The sequence below is a fragment of the Diadema setosum genome, chromosome 1 (assembly GCF_964275005.1).
Source record: "Diadema setosum chromosome 1, eeDiaSeto1, whole genome shotgun sequence".
NCBI classification, from domain to species: domain Eukaryota; kingdom Metazoa; phylum Echinodermata; class Echinoidea; order Diadematoida; family Diadematidae; genus Diadema; species Diadema setosum.
The window spans coordinates 29,365,331-29,392,072 of NC_092685.1; the positions used below are offsets into that span (position 1 = coordinate 29,365,331).

Below are 26,742 nucleotides of genomic sequence, written 5' to 3' on the forward strand. Positions count from 1 at the left end.
ATTTACATACCCAAGATGGTGTCCGATCAAGTAGTTCTTATTTTATGAAATAATGTACGTAACATGAACTAAACATGTGCAAAATATGGGGGTGATAGAGGCTGTTTTTCTTGAGTTATTGCAAAGAAAGTTGCAGAAAGAAAGAAATATCTCAATACATCGAAGATAAGCTTTAATTTCAACCAAGTTTTTTAGCATGATCCAGACATTGTATGAAAAACAAAAGGCAAATTTCTAATAGCGCAAAGTCTCAGCTACAACATATTAAAATCTGGGAGAAATTCACCGAAGGGTAAGTGAGCTAGTGCTCGATAAAGACAATCATGTCAACTTTCACATCTAGAAAAATTCCCTCCCATAGAGATAACACGTCATAACGAAGATACAGAAAAAAGTACATATGACCTTTGACCCCACTTTGCACAGACAAGATGGCATCTGAGCAAAAAGTGGTTATTTTGTGAAATGATCCTTGTAACACGGTCTTTACGTGTGCAAAATATGGGAAATATAGGACATGTATTTACTAAGATACAGGATGAAATATGTATGACCTTTGACCCTAATTTACATACCCAAGATGGTGTCCGATCAAGTAATTGTTATTTTATGAAATAATGTACGTAACATGAACTAAACATGTGCAAAATATGGGGGTGATAGGGGCTGTCTTTCTTGAGTTATTGCAAAAAAAGTTGCAGAAAGGAAGAAATATCTCAATACATCGAAGATAAGCTTTAATTTCAACCAAATTTTCTGACGTGATGCCGACGTCGTATGAAACAATAAAGGGCCCAATGACGATAGCCCAAAGTCTCAGCTACAACATACTAAAATTTGGAAGAAATTCACCGAAGCATAAGTGCGATAGTGCTCGAGAAAGATAGTCATGTCAATTTTCATTTCCAGAAAAACTGCACTCCCATAGAGATAACACGTAAACTGGTCAAATTTGACAAGATTACTTTGAATCCATTTTTACGAGGTGATGCCGTCATCCAATCAAAATGCTGTTATTAAATTAATGAAAGAGCATTTAATAAGCTACAACATACTGAAATTTGTGTGAAAATTGGCAAAGGATAAGTGAGATACGCTCGAGTGAACTTGAAATTTGATGACATCATTTTGAAAATTTACTTTTTTTACTTCATTAAGAAATTTGATATCTTTTAATCATTTTTTCAGTATCGCCAACCCATGAAATGATATGTACAACTCATCAGCTTTCAAAATATGTAAAGAAAATGGGGGGTCACCGTCCATCCTGACGAGTAAAATCGGATTTAAAATTGGCGGTTTTTTGGCATCGTTGCACTGTATATCGCCATTGACGTGCGCGCGGAATTTCAACTTTGACAGGCCCGTATGACGTCATATTGAGTCGGATTGACTTGAAACTTAGTAGAAACATTCCTTGACATTTCAGACATCCGATCCGTGTGAAAAAACGGGAAATTTCTATTGCATATGAGCTGTGCGTGCGTATATGTGCGCGCGCGTACGCGTCCGTCCAATTTTTTCAATTTTTCAAAAAATGCTCCAAATGGTCTGAAACGTGTGCAAAAAAAATTTGAGCTCGATTTGAGCATACAAATATTTCAACGCGCGCGTACGCGCACTTTTTAATACTAAATGTGAATTTTAATAATATGAGTAGAATGCGATTGACTTGAAATATATGTGATGTAAATTTCATTGAAAAATTCCTTTCCATTAATGAGATATGCATGAAAATGTGTTTTCATATAATGACGTCATAGTGACGTCACGGTTGACTGATCACTATGATTTTATAAAATTTGTCGACTTTGGGACACGATACATATATGGTATAATTTTGAAATTGATAGGAGGAACACTTTCTGAGCTAATCGAAACACAACTTTTGAGGAGAAATAAAGAAGAAGAAAAAGAAGAACAAAGAATCCGTACAGATACAGAAGGTGATCCGAGAGGATACTCGGATCACCTAAAAAAACGAAACGAGTTTCATAGCCATTCTTTGCGATCATAATCATAGATTTGCTTCATGAGATGTTTATGAATGGAAAGATAACTTGTCATCTTTGATTTGATTCACATCTCATTGTTCATAATTCATGCAGGACTGAGTTTGAACAAAGAACAGTGGTGTTCCCCAGTTTTCATTTGCACATGCAAATAGTGACTTTGAGTAAAGGAGAAACACAGAGCGTCCCTGTACCATCAAAGTCTGTCATCTCACACAAGGGGAAAAAGCGGCATGATATCATGAACCAAAAAATTGATGGGGAAAAAAAAAATGAATTCATGTAAATTCTACACACAAGGTGATCGATATATGTTGTACCTCTAATGCATTAACCAGATAAGAAGGTTCATGCAAGTCATATGAGAACAGAGGAATTTCTTCTCTTGGGGATTTAAGACCAATATACCTCCTTGTTCAGTGACATCATCTTAAACAACAGCTCTCGGCCTCTTATGTGTAACATGTAACACAGCCCTTCTAAATATACTCCTGACGTAATGTCTCTGATTGTTAATTCCCGTTTTCTGCAGGAAATTATCGAACTTTTTGTGTCCTGGCTGGGACCTAAAATTATTTTGACTTTGTTACAATTTGCCTGCCAGCTCGCCGAGAGCTGTAGAATGTTACACAAAGTGAACTTTGCAACCAGAAACAATGAAATACATTTGACAATGTGATTTCAACTAATTTGCCGTTGTGTTTCTGAGTGTGTCATCATGTCTACTTGTTCTGATATGTGTTCATGATCGAATTCTTTGCAGGGCCTCACATGGGTTTCCACTCTGCCAAATACACTAGTGCCACCACGTGAACAGGCTCTGTGGACTACAGCTTTTCATGATAGCAACTGCCACATACTAGTAGTGATCCACATGTCTCCATGACTACATAATAACATCATACAGCACAGCTAAACTTGTGTCTCTGCCCCCAGTGCTGCAGTGACATTCATGATACAATCATCTTTGATCTTGTTACTCCCTCTCTACACTTACATTGCTGTCAAAATGATGTGTAGATGTGCTACTGTGACGAGGGGTCTGTTTCATGAAAATCCTATGACAGACTTTTCACTCAGAAGACACAACACTTATGAGAGACTTCACGAAATGGATTTGAAAGTCTCATATAGCTACTTATGAGTGACTTTGGCCCACCTGAGATTTATGTAAAGACTTATGTGATGACTTCACGAAACGGACCCCTGGTCTCACAAGCACTTTAAAGCAAATGCAAATTACACTGATTGCAGTTACTGCCAAAGCAGCTGTCCAGGGCAACAAGCAATCAACTACGAATGATGACCTCCAATGTCTTCGCCATGGTAACAAGTGTCAAAATAAGGGAAACCTTGTTACAACGAGCTCGCTTACAGCGAGGTACCACTTTTAGCAAGGTGAATTCAGCAGTCTCAATTTTCCAATACTGTACTTAGCTGGTCTATTTTTTTAGTACGTTTACAATAACGTACAGGCCTGATGAACAAGGTGAAATCGGCGGTCCCGGCGACCTCGTTACGACAAGTTTCCCTACACAATCATTCTGACTCTACAAGAACATCAAACTTCTCCACAAATGGGACCCCGGGATGCTGCTGTTGCTGATCATAACCTGAGTGTCCCATCCCCTGAAGGACCCCCAGTCTTGTTCTCCTTGGCTCTCCTCTCTGCTTGGCGCCTGTACCTCTCCAGCTCCTGGGTTTATAATAAAGTGAAAGAGACATAAGAGCCACAAGCGAGAAAAAGACTTCCAAACATGGAATATTGTATATGCCAGAAATAGTGAGTCTAATATTTTGCGAATCAGGACTTCCAGACATTTTTCACGAGTGACTAAATTTACAATTGTGGAATACAGCAATGGACAGAGAAATATACACATGCACGTTGAATTCATGTTGGGATCAGAGTTAATGTTTTCACATGTTATGAAATTTGTGAATAGCAGCCAACTTGTGAGATTCGCAAAAATAAAATCCCCATGAGGTAAATGGCATATTCAGTATTGGTGTGAAGAGAGCTGGTATATAACAAAAGACTTTAAAGAGCACAAACTTTCTTTCTTTAGTCTCTTTTGTACAGGTCTGTTGCTTGGTGGGATCCCTCTCAGGTTAGGTGGTGTGGAAGTTTCAAGATATGATTTAGTAAGAAATTACAAGAAATTTATCACACTGAACACTCTGGAGAAAGAAGGCAAGGCAGGCCAACTGATTGTGTGCTTCAATCTGATTATCACATAGATTTACTGCTTGGATTTTTTTCTTGCAAAGATTCCACCTACCTTGTTTTTCTGTTCCCTCATGTTATCCACGGCTGCTTCTGCATACTGAGGGTCCTTGGATGGGTCCTCCACTATAGCCTTGATGGTGCTCTGTGAATGCAAAAGTTTTTAATACACAGGGATCTTTATCTCCTCAACCACACATACAATACCCAATGCAGGTGACTCTCGTTATAACAAAGTCAAGTCCTTAAGACCAGCGCTTTTCATTCTTTATATTGAAATTTTATATTACAAGGATTTTGTACTAGGATTTTGTACTATCGACTTTAAATATAATAATTTTGGGACCTGAATTTTTACTTTGTTGCAAACAAATTGTTTACCCATTGACGATGAGTCCCAAATATATACTCGGGCAAGGGTCTATGGGAAATGTGTGTTGTAGCAAAATCAGCCCGTCCTTATCTAATGGATACAGAAGCCCCCTATACAATGTACTTATCTAATACTTTTCTAAAAGCCATATTCCACTTTGAGAGTGACAGTGGCAGAGATGGTGTTTTTGTTTTTGTTTTTTCCTGACTGAGAAACAAAAAGCATACCATAATATAGAAATAGGATTGCTTCATTATGGCAAGTTCAGGATCAACAAAACAATCACATGCTTGCAGTTCTGATATCGATATGGGAAAGTTTGACATGAAACAGTCATTCTTTTGAGAATGACGATTAGAAGCATTTTCTAACTGCCATATTAGGTACCTAATTACTCATAGATATACTATTACTTATATGCACAATACATGAGGCATCTTAGCTTGAGCAATCAGAATTTATCTGTCACAAAGGAAAGGTTCATTCATTTATTTCCACAATAAATGATGTGTGGAAAATTGAAGTTGAGCATGATTGACCATAAAAAACAAAAAAACAAAGTGCTTCAGTATCTTTGACAATCAAATTGGCTTTTAAGATACTGAACTATCACACTGCAATATTATCCTGACTTTTTTCACTCATTTGATAAGATGCATTCAATGACTTGACAAACACTTGACTTCCACACTCAACTGCCCAAAAGTCGGGTCAATCTAATCGATCAGCTGGTTCTCAACAGATTACATGCCACGAGGCTATTAAATGATCCTGTACAAAGAATGTTCAAAGATTGACTCACCTTCTGAGGGAAATATGAGGTAAATGCATGCTTCCACAGATCCAGAGGGGTCCTAGCGTTGGACCTTCCAAGGTCATCATCTGCCACTGGTGGCAAGCCTGATATAATTGAAAAGCCAAACAAAATATAGAAATCCTGTTATCTCTCTCTTTTTCTCTCTGTCCCCATTCCAATTATCTTGTATGTATGTTGGAGAAGAGCCAAAATGTATGAAACAAATCTTATCGCAATAGTCAACACTTTGCATTTACCATCTGAGATGGAACTCATCCCTTTAAAGGGTGTGTACAGTTCTGGCTGCGGTGAGGATTTAGCTTTTAACGTTTTGCGAGATATTCAGAAACCACTGTATGAGATGTCAAAGAGCATGCAAATCTAATGGGTATCTAAAGTCTGTTTGATGAATATCGATTTTGAAATGGCTGAGATATCCAAAAACAAGGTGAAACAAAGAGATCCTAATAAAAGGCGTGGCCCGTCACCTTTTATTATTATCACTTTTTTTATATCCCAGCCATTTGAAAACCAATTTTCAGCAAATAAACGTTGAATCCTTCTTAAAATTACATGCTCTTTCACATTTCATAAGAGGTTTCTCATTATCTCACTTAGGAATGTTCAAAACATGAATCCCCACCTCAACCAGTACTGTACAGTCCCTTTAAATATGCTCACAATCCCCCCCCCCCAAAAAAAAGAGCTTTATTGAACACAGCTATGTGGTATCTTGGTACATGTGTACCTCCAAGACCACATCTCTCATATTAATGGTTTGTATACAAGAGGATGTAAAATAGACTCTGCCCATAGATGAGGTTTCCATGACATCATCAAGCCATGCTGAGGGGCAAAAGCTGTGCATGGGGGCCCCCATATACAAGTGGACAAGCGCAAAAGCGTTACATCCCAAGTCTCATTATCGCAGGATTCTATCACGCCAACCAGGAAGGCTGGTATGCTGTATGCATATCACGCACCAGAGTTATGCTCTCAATACACACATGATTTGTTTTTGCCCCTCAGGCAACGCATTTTGTGACATCACAGAACCTAGTGTATTAACAAAGTTTTACATGTGGATTCAATACATCACACATTTAAATTATGGAAATTCAAACTAAGTACATCGTAGTTCAAGGGACAAACCAATTTGCTCCATGGAATCCATTCCAAATGGCACAGACAGAGGTTTATTGGGGTCCACAGACATGCTCTTCAAGCTGGAAAAATGCAACAAAGAGAACCAAGACATGACTAATACAGATGATGACTAACCCCAAAGATAAGCTCACAAAAGAATATCATTTACTCTGGCAAATAAAACATTTACTGAGGAAACACATTGTTTTTAAATAGCATCAGATAATGATACATATAGTATCCATCCTGTCTAATCAAATGTAGTTGTAGTTTCAGACAGTGGTAGAAATCACTGAGCCAAACACTTTAATGAAAAAGTAGGATAGTTTCATATACAATAGTAAAAGGAGAGATAAACGTTGTCCACCAAAACATAGTTTGCCATCCTGTAGGCCTAAATCTTGCTTGGAAAATGACAACTATCAGACTGGGCCAATGCTACTTGTTCCTTATGGATAACCCAGAGAGATTGATGAGATGCCCTCCTTTGCAATGTTTGTTGTGTCGTTAAATTTATCCTCAGTGGCCATTATACTGTTATTTGTGTGTGCATGCTGCGCTGTACAGCAGGTTCAAGAGTGTAGCCAATAAGAGGTGCTAAAGTGATTCATATGTGCTCTTTTTATTTGATCATTATTATTAGTATTTTTGCTAATGCACAAGAGTGCATTATATAGTGTGCAGCAAAACAGCATAACTGCACTGTGCATTTATCCTGTAGCAGAGTACCAATCACTCTATGTAGCTGTTTCAATAGCAAAATGTACTGTGCACGTGGCAAGAAACTTAACGATTGCTTTGATTTGCACGGATGTCTGAACAGGAAATTGAAGAGCGGCCCAATTGTATTGCGATTTAAAGTTTTACCAGGTGATATCATAGTACATAGACCCATTCATAAAACAAATAATGCACAGATTTCAGCAGTGAGCAGGCAAATTACTGGAGTTTGGATGACTTTTACTCTACTCCTCTCACCTCAGAGTTGTTCCAAATGCTAGATGGCTGACCAGATTCTTTGTCCTTGACATGAGATTGTCTGTCTTGTTGCTGCAAAACTAGATCATGCAAATAAAGCTGCAATCAGGACCAGAATAAAAACTGCCAAGAAATAGTCAAGTTATTTAGTGATATTTTGACACTACATAGTGTTAAGTGGTGGGATGACTTTATCCTGCAATTACTGTTTAGGTGAGATTCTTCTTGCATTGTTACATTGTCCTATGCCATATTAGGGTTTAGGGTCTAGGTAATCTTTCTCCCTTTTTTTTTTTTTTGGGGGGGGGGTCATTAATGTGATGTTCTATGAGAATATTGAACATTTATTCAATTCATTCCTCTTCATATTTCTTAACTGAAAACTCATTTCACTATGTGCAATATTTTGATATTCTACAAACTCAATAAACTGACTTCATGCCTGACCATTCACATTAATCAATATCACATCAAAAGCATAATACATAATGTAACTTCGAATGGTAGTGCATGCTCGGAAAATACTATTCTGTTAAAATAACGCTCGATGGCAACTCTTCTACAGGACAAATAATATCAAACTCTTCTTCAACACAAATGGAAAATGTTACCTGCAAAGCTGCTCCATAATTATGTGCGATGAATCTCAGAGTTTTAGCAATGACCTTCCTCTTTTCTGGATCAAAGTCCTTGCAAAAGATACAGATAAAGAGAGAACCACATTTTAGACCAGACGGATTGATCATCCATTAGTCTGCAAAGTCTTATTCCAGGTCACGGTGTCCAGTTTAGTTTGACATTTTGAATTGTCTGTATGCAAGTAAAGTTTACTGATGTTAAACTGCAAAAATATACGGCTTGTCATTGCATCAAGGATACCTAGTGTAAGATAACAGTTCTAGCAATATAAAAACTCAATGTACTTAAAGGTCTTGTTAACCTTTGGGAACAGTGATTTAAAAATCTTTCAAGATATGACATTTAATGTGTATGTGTAGGTCTGTTGTACCACAAAACATCCTATCATATAAAATGTTCGCGATAAAGCCTAAAATATAAGGAGATATCTGTATTGTTTACATTTTGTATATTTAAAACTACTTAACATTGATTTTACCAATTCAAATTCTTACAGTGGTTGTTTCTATCCATAACTCACATTTTAGACCTATTGTACAGCACTAATGCTGGGTTTTTGTTTCATCTGCAAATGGTAAATTATGCCTTTAAACTGTGACTGAGAAATGCTGATCTGTGATCCAGTGATGCATTAGTTAAATCCTGAAGAAAACGGTACCATGCACTTTAGAACTGCAGATGACAAACTCACTCTTTAATGGTATATTCAAAAGTGACACTTTAACACCCCAAAAGTTACAATGACAAATGTATCATGTTTATCAACTAGAAAATTTGGTTCTTATCTGGTAAATGATATACCTGTATTTAATCATTTGATGACAATCAGGATCAAAGTTTGGGAAGAGTTCATTTATGATCCCTTCTACCCAAAAATGCATGGATGCAAAAGTAAAAGAAGAGCATTTTTATTAGACTACAACAGGGGATATATCTTCAAGATCTTACCTGATAGACATCATACTTTGAGCCAATAATGACCAACGGGAGTGGGAATGGATCGATCATGTCTCTGTCCTACAAAATGAGAATGTAATGGAACAAGGAAGTCAACATGAGGGCTTGTATTGGACATCATTTTTACCAAGAAAAATCTGTTAAGACATACAGTAAAGCATAAATCAGTTGCTAATTTGCACATTGAATAGCAGCAGTTTTAATTGTATCAGAGTCTACCTTTTGAAAACTAACACCTACTTTGAGATGCTATTGTAAAATTTGCAAATAATTTTGCGACATAATACTGCTCCTCCACTGAAGTGACTACATCACATCAATGTGCCAATGTTTCACTTCAAAACGTTTTGCCTAAATCTATTGGAAGGCATAGTCTCATGTAACATTATTTACCGCTACAAGTGTATATAAATATAATTATATTTCTGGACAGAAAAAAAAAAGGATAAGAGATAGTTACAGATTAGACAGGAAGATATAAATCGATAAGTAAATAGAAAAAAAACAAAACCCATAGGATTATCTGCAGGTTAATATGTTGGATAAATGAATACCAAGTGTACTGGTACAAGTGCAGACATACTGCAAGACTTAGCAAAACGGTTATTAAGAAGAGAGAGAGATATGAAATGAAGGAGATGGACAGATGGATATATGCACACTACACAGACATAAAGTGAGCTACATGTTACTACATGGATAGACAAACAAGTACCATGCATGTAACTTGACTGACAGATGGATTAAGAGGACAGGTAGAATGATAGAATAACAGATAGATAGATAGACATATAGATAGAGAGATAGAGAGAGAGAGAGAGATGGATAGATAAATAAGTAAGTAAATATATAAATAAATAAATAAATAAATAGATAAATGAATTAACAAATAAATAAATGAATAAATAAATAGACAGATAGACAGGCAGACTGCTGACAAGATAGGAAGATTAATCGAAAAGGAGTATGAGCAGATAAAGAGAGATATACAATTTGTAGACAAATGGAGAGAAAGAGAGATGGGGATAGCTAATTAAATATACTTCACTCACAGATTCTCGGCCTCTAATTGGTCAAAGACTAATGGAAACCATTAGCTGACTGCCAGGCAATGTAGTGAAAACTAGTGACTAGGCATAAAGTTCCACACACATCTTAACCAGGAAGCTGATAAGGACATGCTTGAAGTGTATCTTGCATGTGTATCTATAATTATGTGCGCATTGTGTAAAATAATATTTTTACATAATTCCTCTGACTGGCAGCAAGACAACTTCACTTCAGTGGCTTCAGATAGCATGAATACCATAAATTAAGCAGGGTGTGATATATAAAACAGATGTCACATGCTTCTTTTCAGGTCATAGTTAAAGGAGACCTCCGGATGATTTTCAGATTTTTACATTTGAGCAACTATAAATTAGTTATACTGAGGACATGAATATTTCAGAATTTGTGATGATTAGGATGAAGAATAAGAATATTTTTTAAAATTTAGAACAAATTGCAATGAACAAGGATGTTGACATGGCAGAGTCACCATAAGAATGCATGAGTTGGGGCTCAAGGAAGCAGAACAAAAGAAGAAGGCATGCATAGATTATACACAGGTGAACTCGCAAGGAAGCGGTATTATCAATGGAATTACACTGCTACATTTCTGAAATGTGTGAACCTTCTATGTCATCATCCTCGTTCAGTGTAATTTGTTTAAGGTTTTTCAAAGTATTGTTTCTCTGCTCAATAACCACAATAAATTCCACAAATCTATACATGGAGTTGTCGATTTATGTACTACATTATGTGAAATCATGAAAATCGTCTGGAATGTCCCTTTAAAACTGTCATAACTGCACCCTCAGTGATTTTTTCAACAGTGCTATACCCCAAGACATTAAGTCTCGGGGGCATAGCACAGTTGAAAAATCACCGAGGGCAAACAGTTTTAACCATCCCCCTTCAGGCAGTCGATATTTGCATAATACTCACTGGATGGGTTTCACCGATCCTCTTCCATGCTTTCTCCTTGATTTGCTCCTGGATCTTGGGATTTTCCCTCATGAGCCGGGAGATGACCTGCTCCACACGGTCCAGGGCCCCCTTCACTAGGGTCTCCATTGTGTGCCACACCTCGTACGGCTGGGACAGGTCCAGGACCAGCATCAAGGAAGTAGACCTGGATCGAAAGATTATGGGTAGCAGTCATGAAAACGATGATAATGATGAAGATAATGATACTGACAATGATGATGATAATCATTGATAACATTTCATATCTCTCACAGTGATAGTGAAAGATATTCAAGGACCATAGCTAACCTTACTTTCTAGCTAGCACTGTCCTGATAAATTTAGCTTAATGTGGGATCATAATTACGGGGTAACTGTTTGGTATGAAAGTCATAAATTACATAACAGAATTAGTATCAATGCTAGCACAAGTATGAATATATGAAAAAATAAAACCAAAATAAGCAAAGGAATTCCTTTAATTTTCTTTTTTCTTTTCTTTTTTTTTTTGGTCTTTTTTCATTGCCACAGTCTTTCACTCAGTTTTCTGCCGTTTTCTGCCAGCAACCTTACACAGCACTTGAATGTCACTGATTTAACTAAACCAAACTAGGAACCAAACATTAGATTAGAATACAATTAATGTCTCTGTCTTGGCTGAGCCAACATTTCTTACTAGTTTTGATTGATCTGAGTACTGGGTTGTAAAAAACAGAATGGATCCTGGCACTTACATGAGATTGCTTTCCGAGAGAGGAATCTCAGTGAGTTGAGAGAGAAAGGTTCCTCCGCCCAGCTCCCAGATGTGACAAACATCCTTCACCTGGTGTAGCAAGACAGCATCAAGGAACAAAACATAGTATGAGAAACTGACTAGATTAGAAAACCAGTGCCTTGATAATTGTTGCATCCGAGTATTTTGTCTACAATGCTTGGCATGGCATCTTTTGTGCCACCTTCATCACACATGGAATGAGGCAAATCTCTTACACTTTTACACATTTCATCTAGCAAATAATTCCTCATACAAATTTGCTCAGAACTATATACGCAAGATGATGTACATTTCGTCAAGTACAAACAAAAAAATGCATAATGCAAACCCCTACATCAACAGGGGCAGATCCAGGAATTCCATAAAAAGGGGGAGGGGAGGGGTGGCGCCTTTACAGAATTAAAGGGGGGGGGGCACATGTGCCCCCTCCATTTCTGTTTATTTCCTTTGTTTAAAAAAAATAATAAAGGGAGGATTCGCTGGTGGGACCCCCACCTGGATCCACCACTGATCAATATCAATGTATTAAAACAAGCATTACAACTGCACTCTATACTGCTTTATCAGACTGGACTATTTGATCTGCATTTTTCCCAACATTTGGCAAGTCATACTCCGCCCTAGCTTGTATCCAGCTTGATGTAGTCTGGTGAGTGTATTTCCGTTATCCCATGAACAGATATGAGAACAGATGACGGTGTACTAGTATGATAGATGATGGATGGACAAGAATACTGTATAAGCTGTTATTTTTGTGAATTTTGCGAATCACTCTTGGACCGCGAATTTAATAACACTCGAAAATGTCGCTTTGTGCTAGGGTAATAGACCACTTACGATAGCCAAGGTTTCCATTCGCGAAAACAATATCTCGCGAAAATGTCCAAGACCTCCTCATTCACGAAAATATCTGTATGCGAAAATAACAGCTTATACAATAGATAATAATAGAAAACAAGCCAAGAAAAAAACATCTCTGCGAGATCCGCAATGATGAGGCACAAATTTAAGATATGTTGCCAACACGTCCCTCAACTTGCTACATATCATACTTACCAAATCCTCTTTGTTCAATGAAACATCTATATATTATGTTGTCAGCTGTACAAGTAAAATTAATAGCTTTAGTGGAAAGAAATTTAATGAGAGCACACAAGACATGCATGGACACAGAGCAATTCCATGCAGTGTTATATCATGCAATGGCAACTACTCTAGTTATGTAAACAAATGTGACTTTGATACATATCCTATTTACATGAAATATCTCAATGAAATATTCTACTATATTTTCAATTTCCCATAAACAGCATATTAACAAAAGAAACAAATCATTCATACATTCTAGGAAAATATTGTCTCTTTACAAATAATGTTCACCTATTCATTCCATGGTCATTTTCTTTTCTAATTTTTAGAAGAAGTTTTACTAACACTACTGTCTATTTCCACATATTCCTTTAAAGTCACTAGTCAGCTATGTTTGCAGTCTTTGAGGACCCTGCAAAAAAAAAGGGGGTGTGGCTGAAAGTTGTCTTCTAATCAATAGGAGTCACTACTTGATTACAGCATAAGAGTTGACTATACATGCCAACAAAATGTGTCCCATACTGCCAAGACTGCTGAATGTTTTTTTGCCTATGAATTGCAGGTCTGAACAAGAATCAGGGACATAGGAGTCAAACGTTTGCAGTGTGCTAAATCTAATCCATGAAACCAAATTTTGCCTAAAGTAACTATTATATGACTTATGAGTTGTTGACCATTTTGTGACATTAAAAAAAAAAATTATAATAAGTGCCTGCAAATATGACTGAAAGAGTGCAAGGAGTCAAAATAACAGGAATAGAATTAAAAATAGATAAGTAGATATAAAAGCTTTGATTACATCACATCCAGGGATATGCTAGATATTGCTTTAACTAACTAGTATAATGTGCTGAAAATCAAGTAAATGAAAAAATGAAAAGACCAAGTGTGTTCGCTTTTGTACATGCATGATGCCTAAAGAAAACATGCATTGCTACCATGCAGGTAAAGATTTGGGAATCGTTCACTCCTAAGCATGCAAAATCCGCAGTGAAGCAATTAAGCACTACAGCACACTCGGCATGCAAAAACAAAAATAGAATCAATTTTGTTACCGCATTATATTGTAATGACTTCCATGGGTTGATAAGGGGGTAAGCCAAGCACAGTCAATGCATAATAGGAACAACAGTAAAAATGGGTGACAACCAAATGAAAAATGTGGTTAGTACTTCAAAGGGATCAAACATTTTAACTGCTTGAAACTTCACAGTGCATAAGCAAAGGAGTTGAGCTATCTTCTCTACATCACATTATGTTAATTTTTCATCTACCAACAAAGGTTATGGATTTATTACCAGTCAAAACTAGTATCACAATGCATGATAATAAACTAGGGGACAACATCTAATTAGATGATGGCTGATGAAGCAAGCTGATGAAAACAAGCAGCTTGAATAAAAACTATATAGCGCATACACTTTAACATATTTATCAATATATTTTGTATATATACATATATAAACATATCACTTAATAATGTTAATCTCACAGCCAACAAAGCATAACCAGATACTGATGATTGTATTGCCTTGGTATGGGCTTTTAAAAGGTTCATGCAAAATCAACAAATAAATATCAATGATAGGCAGTTTAAAAAGAGGGGGGGGGGAATCAAAACACAGGAGGATGAATTGCTTTGTAGAATTTTGTGCAAATCTGTGCAAAGCATTTTTTTTTTGTGAGAGCAAATACATTGAATCACTTCATACTGAAATTATAAACCTGAATTAATAGGTATTTGATTCTATGTTCTTGCCAGAAAACATGCCAATAAAGAGTCTGAGTGCATTATAAAAGTTTTGTTAATAAAACTTTTAATAGTATAGTAAGGTTGTCAAGTGTTCATCGTGTCTGAAGTAGCAAGGAATATCGATGAGTGGCTGGATTGGTGAGTGCAAGTCGAATAAGTTGTATGGTTAGATGTGCCTAGATGGTGAAAAAAAAAGGGGAAAAAAAAAAGGAAATACAGACAAATAAGCTAGTACCATTTGGTGTCCACGAGCCCTGCGACCAAATGTATACTCCAATGCAATCGTGGGCTTTGGTGTTTCATCTTTCTCCAGGAAGCGCAGTATGATCGATGTCTTTCCCTTCAGGGCAATGTTCATATGACAGAGAGAGACAGACAGACAGAGATAGAGGATATTGGCGAAGTTTACGAAGCATACTCTAGTATCTGTTATCTAAGAGTTGTCATACTCTTAGTGCAAAAAGAGACATTTGATTTGATTCGATTAATCTATTTTCTATATCGCATTGCTTATATCATTAATTGCTTTTATTATCATCAATCGTCACAATAGTACAACCTAACCCAGCATACCCTCCTGCTTCCAAGAAAAGTCACTGTCAGGAATCTGGTTTGTACAGTCACACAAATTACATAACTACAGCTTCATTACATGACATGACTAGTAAAGGTGCGATGGCATAAATGATACAATAACACTTTTTAATACGCTTGTTGATCGGAAGTGGTTACTGTGAAAAAAAGATGTCACCATGCATACTTCTTCATGCAGTATAACTAGATTTATATATCCCAAATACTTACAATCTTACCAAAAAAAAGAAGAAAATATCTTAACTTTCATCTTGTGCTTTGACAAAATTGTAAACATAACTTCAGCAAATCAGACAAGATTAATTTGTATTGTGCTAGAAGGTCTGAGAGAACAACCTGATAACAATGTCATTATTGTGTGATTTCTGGTTTTCCACTTACTGCATTTTTGCTCCCAATGAACAGTATGTGATTCTCTGCACCTTTTCCATCAGTGCCTGGAAGAAATAAAGATGATTTGTTGCATATAAAAACAAATACTACAGGCAGAGAGAACAGAAATTAGAGACCAGTTGTTATCCTTTACATGTCAAATCTCTTTGACTTTAAATTTTATCGAAATGATATGCATTGATATTTATAGGCCCACCAAACGCAAACCATGCACTTCTTGTACCATGCATTTTCTGTACCAAAAACACTCATCTAGAGTGATCATGAATTTTCTGTTGTACTTGTAGGTTCAAAATTTTGGAGCGATCCCCTCCCCCTCCCAAGATTCTGCCAAATTTTCGCAAGACAAATTAAGTCAAAATTTAAAACTTACTATATTCAACCTGTAATTGCTCAAGTGCCTTACTTGTATTTCTAATTTCTGCTTGATACCTCCTCCATTCCAGTGCATCATGTCATACTGGGTAGATGATTGTTTGTATCAAAGTGCCATGAGCGTCTACAGGTGGACCAGTGTACTATAAAAGTAGCTACCACTAGTACCATCATCATAATTGTAAAATACAATTGTTGCTGCTTAACTTAGTAACAGTGGTGATGTTTTGTTGTTATATAATCCACTTACAGTATCGACAAGATATGAAAATCTAAAGACACAGTACACATGTATCATTATATCAATGTTTTTGTAAACTTGCATATCATCAAACTCTTAAAGCACTATAATTACACTTTACAAATTGAATGTATTGGTCCGGATCTATTTCCCCTTTCTCAAAAACATAAATGCATCTAGGCACCACTTTAAATGGGTGATATAGCCTTATGGAAAAGGAAAGTGTACAATGTACTATTAAAGACAAGGTGAAATGCTTGCTTGTGCTTTAATTGTCTCTTTAACTTTCAGGGTAGAAATATCAATAGTGTCTGCCTTTCAGCATAGTTTTTTTTTTTTTCTGCATCATCAAACACATGAAAACCTTGACCTACCTTGCTCCTTTGCTTCAGTGGCATTCTTTTCTGCTTCTATAATGGCAAAGTCCCATATTGTCTTTTCGCTTCTGTGATAAAAAAGAACAAGAAAAGAATCATATTGCTTACTCATCTATCTTACTTGTACATCAACCACAATTCAACATTTTTTTTGAAAGACTTCCTTATGTCCCCCCCCCCCCCCCCACTTATTTTGCCATACCACCCTCGGCTAACCTACCCTTGCTTGTTAGCTTATGCATGGATGAACACTGTCCCCACCAATGGTTAGCAAAATGTGTGTGCATGAACTCATCCATACGTAAGTCAAGAAGGGTAGGGTAGTTAAAAGAGTTGTAGGGCCTGTTGCAAAATAAGTGGGGGAGGGGGGTAGGGGAACACAAGAATGTCTTTCCATGCGCATGTGCAGATGTTTTATATAAACTACGGATATATTTTCAGTCATACCTTTACCAATCAACTCATGCAAATGTGATTGTCTGTGCAATGTTTTTGTTAGTTTGTTACATATATCTTACAACTATATGTACAACGTATGTGTTTATTTATTTTTTTTTTTTTTTTGATACGCCAGTGGAGGGCAAATTTCTGTATTCATTTTTAGAGACAATAAAGTACCTAGTATCCTTGTATCCTTATGTTTTTCTACTTTTAAATGTTTGTTCCTAGATGTGATTACAAAAGTCTAGTATGTACTATAGTAAGGAGTATATTGTACCATTTGTAGACCCTTTGTAACTTATAATCTTGTTTTCTTGTAACTTAGCAAACGCTTTCTAAATGCACAATTCCTAAAACATTGAAGACAAAAAAGGACAAATACAACCCTGAGCAGCATTTTTCTTGTCTACTGTACGAGCTGAAATTTTCGCGTACAGATATTTTCGCGAATTGCTACTCGGAGGACATTTTCACGTGTTGTTAATTTCGCGGTTGCGAGGGTCTAACTGAACTTACTTATTTGCGCGTTGTTATTTTCACGTGTTGTTATTTTCGCGGTTCAAAGGCGATTCGCGAAATTCGCGAAAATAAAACCACCGCGAAAATTTCAGCTCGTACAGTATGTTCTCAATAAACCACACAGCACAGAAAACATTTGTTAATCACTGCATCCAGATGATAGAGTAGCAGAGGGGCAATTTAAGTTCTGTAAAATTTCTATAACTTAAATGCCCATAACCAGGTGAGTTACAAACCACCAGGTATGTTAAGAATCATCAAAATGGACTCTGTTCCCCTGTGCCAAATAAAAATCTTTTATCATGTAGGCAACCTATCAAGTTTCAAAGCACAGGATATATTATAGTCACTCCACTTCAGTTGTACTCATATCATTGCATAATGCTGATATTTGCATGGAAAACGACCCACTGCACTGTAGGGTAACATCCCCAGTATTCGGTCACTTAAGCTTTTTTGCAATATTTTTCAAACTAAAATAATACATACATACATCATATCTACAGTACTGTATGTGAAATATATCAAATTTCTTTAATCTCAACTTTCATTTCGTTAAATATCTCACAGAATTGCACAAAATCGCGAAATATTTCACCTTGAAAATTCCCCAGTATACGGTCATCGGCTCCAGTATTCGGTCACGCGATGTGCGCGTTCAAAGTCAATGCGTGTTCAAGGCAGCTGAAAAACGCGCGCGCGCGCTACCTTGTTGGCGCAAAATTGCATCGGGGAAGTTGCGGCGACCGTTGGTGACCGAATACTGGGGCCTCGGCACTTGCATTCAACCCTTGTACATTGGGACACTGTATCGGCAGGTACGGACATTTTGTTTTTCTTTTGCGTTTTTGAGGATACCATTACACTCCAAGCTTGCGATAAGCGAAAAATCCGGCGAGAGAACGGCTTATTTCTCGATTTTTAGCGCTTTTTCGGCGACCCGTACTCTTAAAACTGGGCCTTATCCGCGCGCGCTTTTGGAAAGTAGCGCCGATTCTGCACTTTTGACGGTAAAATTTGGGATTTTGGATGGATTTTTGGAGGGGGCTAAGGGAGTTTCCTGTTGTGAATGAGTGTGCAAGTATGTGAATTAGTGTGATTTGCGTGTGTTGTGACAGTTGAACTTACTGGCTGGTGACTAGTAATAAGTGACCGAATACCGGTGCCTGACCGAATACTGGTGCCCTTACCCTATTTCCTTTAAAAAACAAAACAAAAGAAACTCAGGATTTCGAAACTATAGGGTCTTTCTAGAGTATCTAGACTACAACTATTAAAGCCAATGCAAAGGAACATGAACATCATACATACAGAGGTGCAGCCGCGACAGCGGCTGCACCTCTATTCCTTCACAGACGTTGTCATTTTTCAGTGTGGTTGTGCGACTCCTTCATGAATATCTTTATTAATCGTGGAAAACTAAAATACAAGGAATTATCGTAATCTATGATAATCATTCAATAATCGGTATGCGATTTTTTGTTTAATTATGTCAAAAACTCACCGAAATCTGTGGCTGAAATCAGGTCTGTAAACGTCCTTATTGCTTCACTCCTCATCTGCGTGTTATTTGAATGGCATTCACTCTCGTATCGAACGTACAACATAGGTAGTCGGAGAGCTAGAGGGCGCCTCTCCGACTACCTACGTTGTACGTTGTAGTATACAAGAGTGAATGCCATTCAAATAACACGCAGATGAGGAGTGAAGCAATAAGGACGTTTACAGACCTGATTTCAGCCACAGATTTCGGTGAGTTTTTGACGTAATTAAACAAAAAATCGCATACCGATTATTGAATGATATTACGATAATTCCTTGTATTTTAGTTTTCCACAATTAATAAAGATATTCATGAAGGAGTCGCACAACCACACTGAAAAATGACAATGTCTGCGAAGGAATAGAGGTGCAGCCGCTGTCGCTTCGCGACAGCGGCTGCGTGTAGCTACGGTAATTTACAGTGACAGCTAACTTATATTTGACAACAATCTACCGTTCATTTTGGCCCTGGAGGCCTGGGGCATACTCGTGATAATATAGGTCCCATCCTTTATTAAATTCATGGGACGGGAGCTTATTTCCCTCCACCTGTACGTTACTTAGATATAAGACTCTATTTTATACTCATGAATTCCGCCCCACAGCATGCACAGTGTGTGTGGCTTTCAATGGTCCATAGATCAGTTCGGGAAACCCACTCACAAGGGGGGCCCCTCCTTATAAGTAACCCGTCCCCCTTATAAGTAACCCCGTCCCCCTTATAAGTAACCCCCGGGGCACCCCTTATAAGGAGTCTCCACGCTTTTTTGCAATGCAACGCGAAAATGAAAGGACTGCGGCAATTCGCTTGATTATGTCCATAAAGCTTCACAAGTTTCCTAGTTACTCACGAAATTTGAGCAAAATCGGTTCGAGGCATCATATCTAAAATTATGGATTTAAATGCGATGTCAAACGACCCATGCGAATGCTGAAATGCGAGCGATTACTGGCGGCGGCGGCGGCGGCGGCACGGCAATGCTTGAGTGCAGACGTGGCGACCGAGTACGTAGACTTTCGTTCATTCAGGTAGCCTACCTGAATGAACGAAAGTCTACGTACTCAGTCGCCACGTCTGCACTCAAGCATTGCCGCGCCGCCGCGCCTGGCGACACTCACGCCAGTCAGCATTCGCATGGGTCGTTTGACATCGCATTTAAATCCATGATTTTAGATATGATGCCTCGAACGGTTCTAGGAACAGTACCCCCTGGGCAACCACCCTCCGGATAACTACCACCCGGATAATTACCCCCCAGGAAAATTCCCCCCTAGGGCAACTACCCCCCGGACAGCTACCCTCCAAGGGCAATTACCCTCCAGGGTAATTACCCCCTAGGACAACTACCCCCCCGGACAACTACCCTCCTAGGGCAATCACCCCCCAGGGCTATTTCCCCTTAGGAAAACTACCCCCTGGATAACAACCCCTCGGATAACTACCCCTGGATAACTACCCCCTCGGATAACTACCCCCTGGATAACTACCCCCCGGAGAACTACCCCCTGGGTAACTACCCCTCGGAGAACTACCCTCTGGATAACTACCCCCCGGAGTACTACCCCCTGGGTAACTACCCCCCGGAGAACTACCCCCTGGATAACTACCCCCCGGATAACTACCCCCCGGATAACTACCCCCCGGATAGCTACCCCCCGGATAATTACCCCCCGGATAATTACCCTCCGGATAATTACCCCCCAGATGATTACCACCAGTATAATTATCCCCAGGTTAAAGGTCCAATTTACCTTTGGGAGCAGTGATTTCAAAAATGTTCAAGATATCACATTTGATTCATATGTGTAGGTCTGTTGTATCATAAAACATCCTACCATATAAAATTTTTGCAATAAAGCCTAACATATAAGGAGATATCAGTGTTTTTCTCAATAAACCGTAACTGTATACGCTTTAGTCTGGAAACATTTTTATTATAACTATTGTTTATATTTTGTGTATTTAACAACACTTGACATCGATTACACGGATTCAAATTTTTACAGTGGTTGTTTCTATCCCTAAATCACATTTTAGAACTATTTTAAAGCACTAATGCTGGGTTTTTGTTTCATATGCAAAAGGTAAATTGTGCCTTTAACTACCCCTTCCTCCGATAACTAGACCCCATATAACTTCCACCCGATAACTACCCCCTCCGATAACTTCCAGTGGATGATTACCCCGGATAAGTAGGCCTATAACTCCCCCTCCCCTATATAACTATCAAAAGGAAAATTACCCCCAGGACAGTGCACCAATCAATTACCCCCTGGATAACTACCTCCCGGGTCATTGCCCCCCCCCCCCCAACTTTTACTTTTAATAAAAAGAATATTATTACTACAGGAAACGAAGTTCTTTGTATCATTTTGCCAGGAATCACGGAGATGCCATACTGATACTTCATCTTATGAAAACAACATCTTAAGGATTTACGATATGTATCGTTTGCATTTAGGACGATTTATGTACAAGCTTAATTCCTCCCTTCTGTATTTTGACTCTATGTTCATCAAAAACGAAACTGTCCCTGCATATCCTACCCGGTAATCCAGTAAATGTCAATGCCTTTAACCAAAACTATTTTCGCTAAATCTGTATTTTCTTTTACTGTTCCGAAATTTCGGATTTCTCTTGATAGTAGTATAAAAGAAGTTTTAAGTTTGAATGCCTTTACCATTGAACTAAAGACATTTTGAAGAAATGTTACACTTCACTTTTAGCATTTTTTTAAACCACAATCGTCTATCGTTTACCACAACTCCATGTAACACTTCTTTATTTTGAGGAGCTTATATCTCATACCTCACGTGCCCTGGTTTTGACCCATCATCTTCCTCTTCCCTCTCGCTTTTCTCTGTCCATGTACCGTGAAGGTAGTCTATTCCTGTCATTCATTACTCACCTTTCCTCTTTCTCTCATTACAAGGGATTTATCTCGTGTGTGTTCATGTGCAGTGCACTCCCGTTAGGACGAAATGCCCAGGACCGACAATTGTTTGTTTGTTTGTTTGTTTGTTTTTCGTTTTAGCGAAATATCGTTATAATAATATGCAATGTATAACGAAAAGAAGGAAACCACGCATAAAAATAAATTTCTGTTTGTTGAATCCTCATCATACGCTGGAAAGCTATGTGAAATGGGAGAGTACCTTTTTAATTTCGCTTAAATATTACATTTTAAAAAGAGCATAAAGTTGTTTGTGTTGTCACACATGTGTAGAAAATGACGGTGTAGGATTTGGTTACAGTTCGATATTCCAAAGGTTATTTTTTTTTTTTTTTTTTTTTTTTTACTTAACTACGTTACTCCGAAGGCTCCTTATTCCGAAGTTTTGCCATTCCCGGGATTCCGATGGTTTGTTTATCTGAAGGTTCGCATTTCCGAAGAATCATTATTCCGAAAGTTCATAATTTAAGTTAAAATAATATATTGTTCATTTTCCGAAGGTTCGTTGATCTGAAAATGAAATGAGGTTCGTCATTCTGAAGGTTAACTATAAATAAAAAAAAAAATAAAAAAAATGAGAAAGGTTCACTATTCAGAAAGTTCGTTGTTCCGAAGGCTTTTTCATCCGAAATGAAATAAGGTTCGTTATTCCGAAGAAAGTTTGTTAATGAAAAAAAAAAATAGACAGGTTAGTTATTTCGAAGATTTATTTATCTTAAGACGATTATAAGGATTGCAATTCTTAAGTTTTGTTAGTGTACTCACCTTTTTCCACCATGGATTAACGATTCTTTTTGTAATGTTCCGATTAACGAACGTTTTGAATTCCTATCATTTTCGGACTAACGAACCGTATAAGAATAAGAATAAGAACCATATTTTATCATGGGATTAACGAACCTTTGGAATAACGCCAAAATGTGCTTAATATTTCATTTCCGAACTATTACGGACATTTAGTTGTATCAAAATCTGTGTGTTTTGTATCAAAGGACTTCGGAACAATGAAACAAACCTTATCTGAATTCAGATTATTGTATTACAATAACGCAAGTTCCCCTCGGAAACTGTGCGTGAAGGATACACGGAGTGAACATACAATGATGTGAAGCGTTCGCTCATGCATGCAGAGACGCTATAAAAATGCTTGTTCCGCTACGCATTTTCGAATGCGATCCGCATTTCGTTGTAAAGGAGCACATTTCTTTTGTTTTTCTTTGTCAGTGGCGCTCAGAAAAGACTGCGTGGTAACGAAAATTTGGTTATAACCGTCTTCGTTATAAGCGAATTTTGTACCATAGACTTTAATGGCGATAATTTTGGGACCAGAAGTTTTGCTTCGTTATAACGAAATTTCGTTATAACCGTGTTCGTTGTAACGGGAGTTCACTGTATCTTTATTTGTGTACTTCGTCTCTGTCTTAATTTGCTTTCTTTGCATTGTTTCATCAATTTTGTAACTATTTTACTGTTATACCGTTAACGCTCATTTCAGAATTGCCCTACTGCATCATTGGGCATTAACAATTACTAGTACTTATCAAGGATGTGGGAAGAGATTGTCACCTCCTTGGTATGATCACCGCGGAGCATTACCTCCCTTGACAATTACTCCTTATTAAAATTAGGCTCCAACCAATCACCCCTCTTACAGTAACTCTCCCCCAGAAAATTACGTCTCTCATTTTTATTTTCGAACAACGTTTGCTATTTGAATTGGGAAAAAAAACAACATTTTTTCATATCGTCTGGTTTTAGTCGAGACCTAACTTCAGGTTTTAAACATCTTTTGGGTGAGATAATTAGAAACCCCTTACAAAATATTAAAGAGCATGTTATTCAAAGAAGGTTTCAAATTTTTGTGAAAAAAAAACTCTTGAAATGGCCGGGATAAAACAGAGCAGCCCTATAATGCAAAAAGGATTCTGTCAACTATGTTACAACTCTCTATAGATCTATTCAAAAAGAGGGTGCAGGACAAAAGACTTCGTTAACAACTAGGGGTGTTTTGTAAAAAAAAAAATACCGTTAAACTCGTAATATTTTACTCTTTCTAATCAGACTAACTTATATTTGAACTTGATTTCAGTGTCGAGAACATTTAATTTGAAAACTAGCACAATTCTACTTGTATGTAAAACAAGCTGTAATTTTACTCTTATGACAGATTAGGGCACCGTTTGATAAAAGTTGCCAGTTATGACATCTTGTTAATCTCTAATAATTTCAATAAAACCATGGGTTCTGCTTGATTGATAAGCTCAAGTCACTGACTTGTTACCATGGACCTGCTTTGATCGACCTACAACAATTGGTAATTGTGTGGAACCGACAGCTTATCAGGACTGATAACTTTTATAAAACCGTGCCCGGATCCTATCAGAAATTATGGCTTTAATCGAAGGGTCCCTCGCTAATGTTAAGGGAATATGAATTGCAATGCAATCAACTCTCCTTTTCTTATGTTTATCGTCTAATGTGTTATAACGGTAGAAAATGACAAGCCAAAAGAGTAAATGATGACAGTGCAAGAGAAAGGTGCATCTTCTGATATGGTGTTATGAACTTATGGAAAAATTACAACGGGTGGTAACTTTCGGGGGCGGGGTTCGGGGTATGGTTAAGGGGGGGGGGGTAGTAATCTGGGTGGTATTTATCCTGGGGGTAGTTATCCGGGGAGTAATTATCCGGGTGGTAGTTATCCGGGGGGTAGTTATCCGGGGGGTAGTTATCCGGGGGGTAGTTATCCAGGGGGTAGTTATCCGGGGGGTAGTTATCCAGGGGGTAGTTATCCGGGGGGTAGTTATCCAGGGGGTAGCTATCCGGGTGGTAGTTATCTGGGGGGTAGTTATCCGGGGGGTAGTCATCCAGGGGGTAGTTACCAAGGGGGTAATTATCTGGGGGGTAGATGTCCTAGGGGTAATTGCCATTGGGGGTAGTTGCCCTAGGAGGGTAGATGACCGGGTGGTAGTTGTCCTAGTCTAGGGGGTAATGGCCCTGGAGGGTGATTGCCCTAGGAGGGTAGTTGTCCGGGGGGTAGTTGCCCTAAGGGGGAATAGACCTGGTGGGTAATTATCCGGGTGGTAGTTATCCGGAGGGTGGTTGCCCAGGGGGTAAGTGCCCGGATACGGCCTCGAACCGATTTTGCTCAAATTTCGTGAGTAACTAGGAAACTTGTGAAGCTTTATGGACATAATCAAGCGAATTGCCGCAGTCCTTTCATATTCGTGTTGCATTGCAAAAAAGCGTGGAGACTCCTTATAAGGGGTGCCCCGGGGGTAACTATACACAGCCCAGTCGCTGTACATGGTACGTCGCGACAGGGCTGTACGCGCGCGACCACCAATCACTAGGAGAGGCGACGTAATCGTACACGATAGCTTTGACTTTTGATACTTACGATCATTTTTGTCACCTCAAACTCATCGAGTATACTCTTCAATATTTACTCTACATCTGATGCTATATATATTCAAATGTACGTAATGAAACTTACCGAAATTGATCATCATATCCAGCATGTTCACACCGTACACAATCTTTCACGCCAGGCCAAGCTCAGATATCGGGTGGTCACGTGATGTGAATGCCCTTTCAAGCAGCGTACGCACGGTTACTAGTATAAGGTATACAGCTATAAACTGTACTGGGTTATTGTGTCGCAGACGCCAAGGTTTGTTCGACACTTTCAACGCACACGCGCTCGCTCTGGAGCACATCCGGTCACGCATGCGCATAAGTCAAGGCGCCATTTTGAATCCTGCAACAACGAAGCCCGGCGGTCAGGAATTGCGCCAGAAAGTGTCATTTATTTGTTCCACGGACTTATCGCAAGTGGTCTCCATGGACCCAGTGTGGCGAACTATTCTTCTGTAGCATTTAACGTGAGTAAAGTATTCTGTTTAAAGGAGAAAAGTATACATGTTCCTAAGTTTTGTAGTTGTGTTGAGGTTCCTCACTTCGAGGCTGCATGCCGTGCGTGTCAGACGCTGTTTTCGCATAGCGTAACAGTGTCTGGTCGGGCTACCCCGGGGGTTACTTATAAGGGGGACGGGGTTACTTATAAGGGGGACGGGTTACTTATAAGGAGGGGCCCCCCTTGTGAGTGGGTTTCCCGAACTGAGATAGAACACAGTGCATGTGCGGCTTTCAGACCCTGGGCCGCCGGCGCCCTACCCTAGCTAGTTATACTAGAAGTTCTATAGGGAGCCTACTCGTGAGTGCTTGCAACAACCCGAGTCACGTCACAGAAATACCATTAATTGCTACAATAGCAAATTAAATATGCTATTCGATCATACATGAACAAAGAATTAACACAAATTTACCCTTTAGGCATGACTCCTTTCTCTTCCCTTGGCACAGGTCAACAGATCACAACCAGGTTTCTATCAAGAATTCAGATTTGTTGACGGTCGTCAAGAAAAATGTGTTGTTGAATATATGCGGGTTATTTTCATTGATGCAGCAGAGTCTTGCCCTACTTATTTAAAGATCTGTAAAGTTTTGGCAAGTTCTTTTTTTCTAAATTTGTAAATATAAGTGTAATTT

General features: G+C 38.3%; 1 protein-coding gene across 1 annotated transcript; it reads right to left on the reverse strand.

Moving 5' to 3' along the window:
* Positions 1-1,904: 1,904 nt before the first annotated feature.
* Positions 1,905-26,621, reverse strand: LOC140229442 (cytoplasmic dynein 2 light intermediate chain 1-like). Its single transcript, XM_072309698.1, has 13 exons — positions 26,520-26,621; positions 16,733-16,803; positions 15,731-15,786; positions 14,991-15,095; positions 11,873-11,961; positions 11,118-11,304; positions 9,120-9,188; positions 8,144-8,221; positions 7,533-7,612; positions 6,561-6,634; positions 5,415-5,512; positions 4,295-4,384; positions 1,905-3,708 (listed from the first exon to the last, which is right to left on the reverse strand). Exons 1-13 carry the CDS (start codon positions 26,528-26,530, stop codon positions 3,619-3,621), a joined length of 1,098 nt encoding a protein of 365 aa, XP_072165799.1. The 5' UTR covers positions 26,531-26,621; the 3' UTR covers positions 1,905-3,618.
* Between the last annotated feature and the right edge of the window lie 121 nt (positions 26,622-26,742).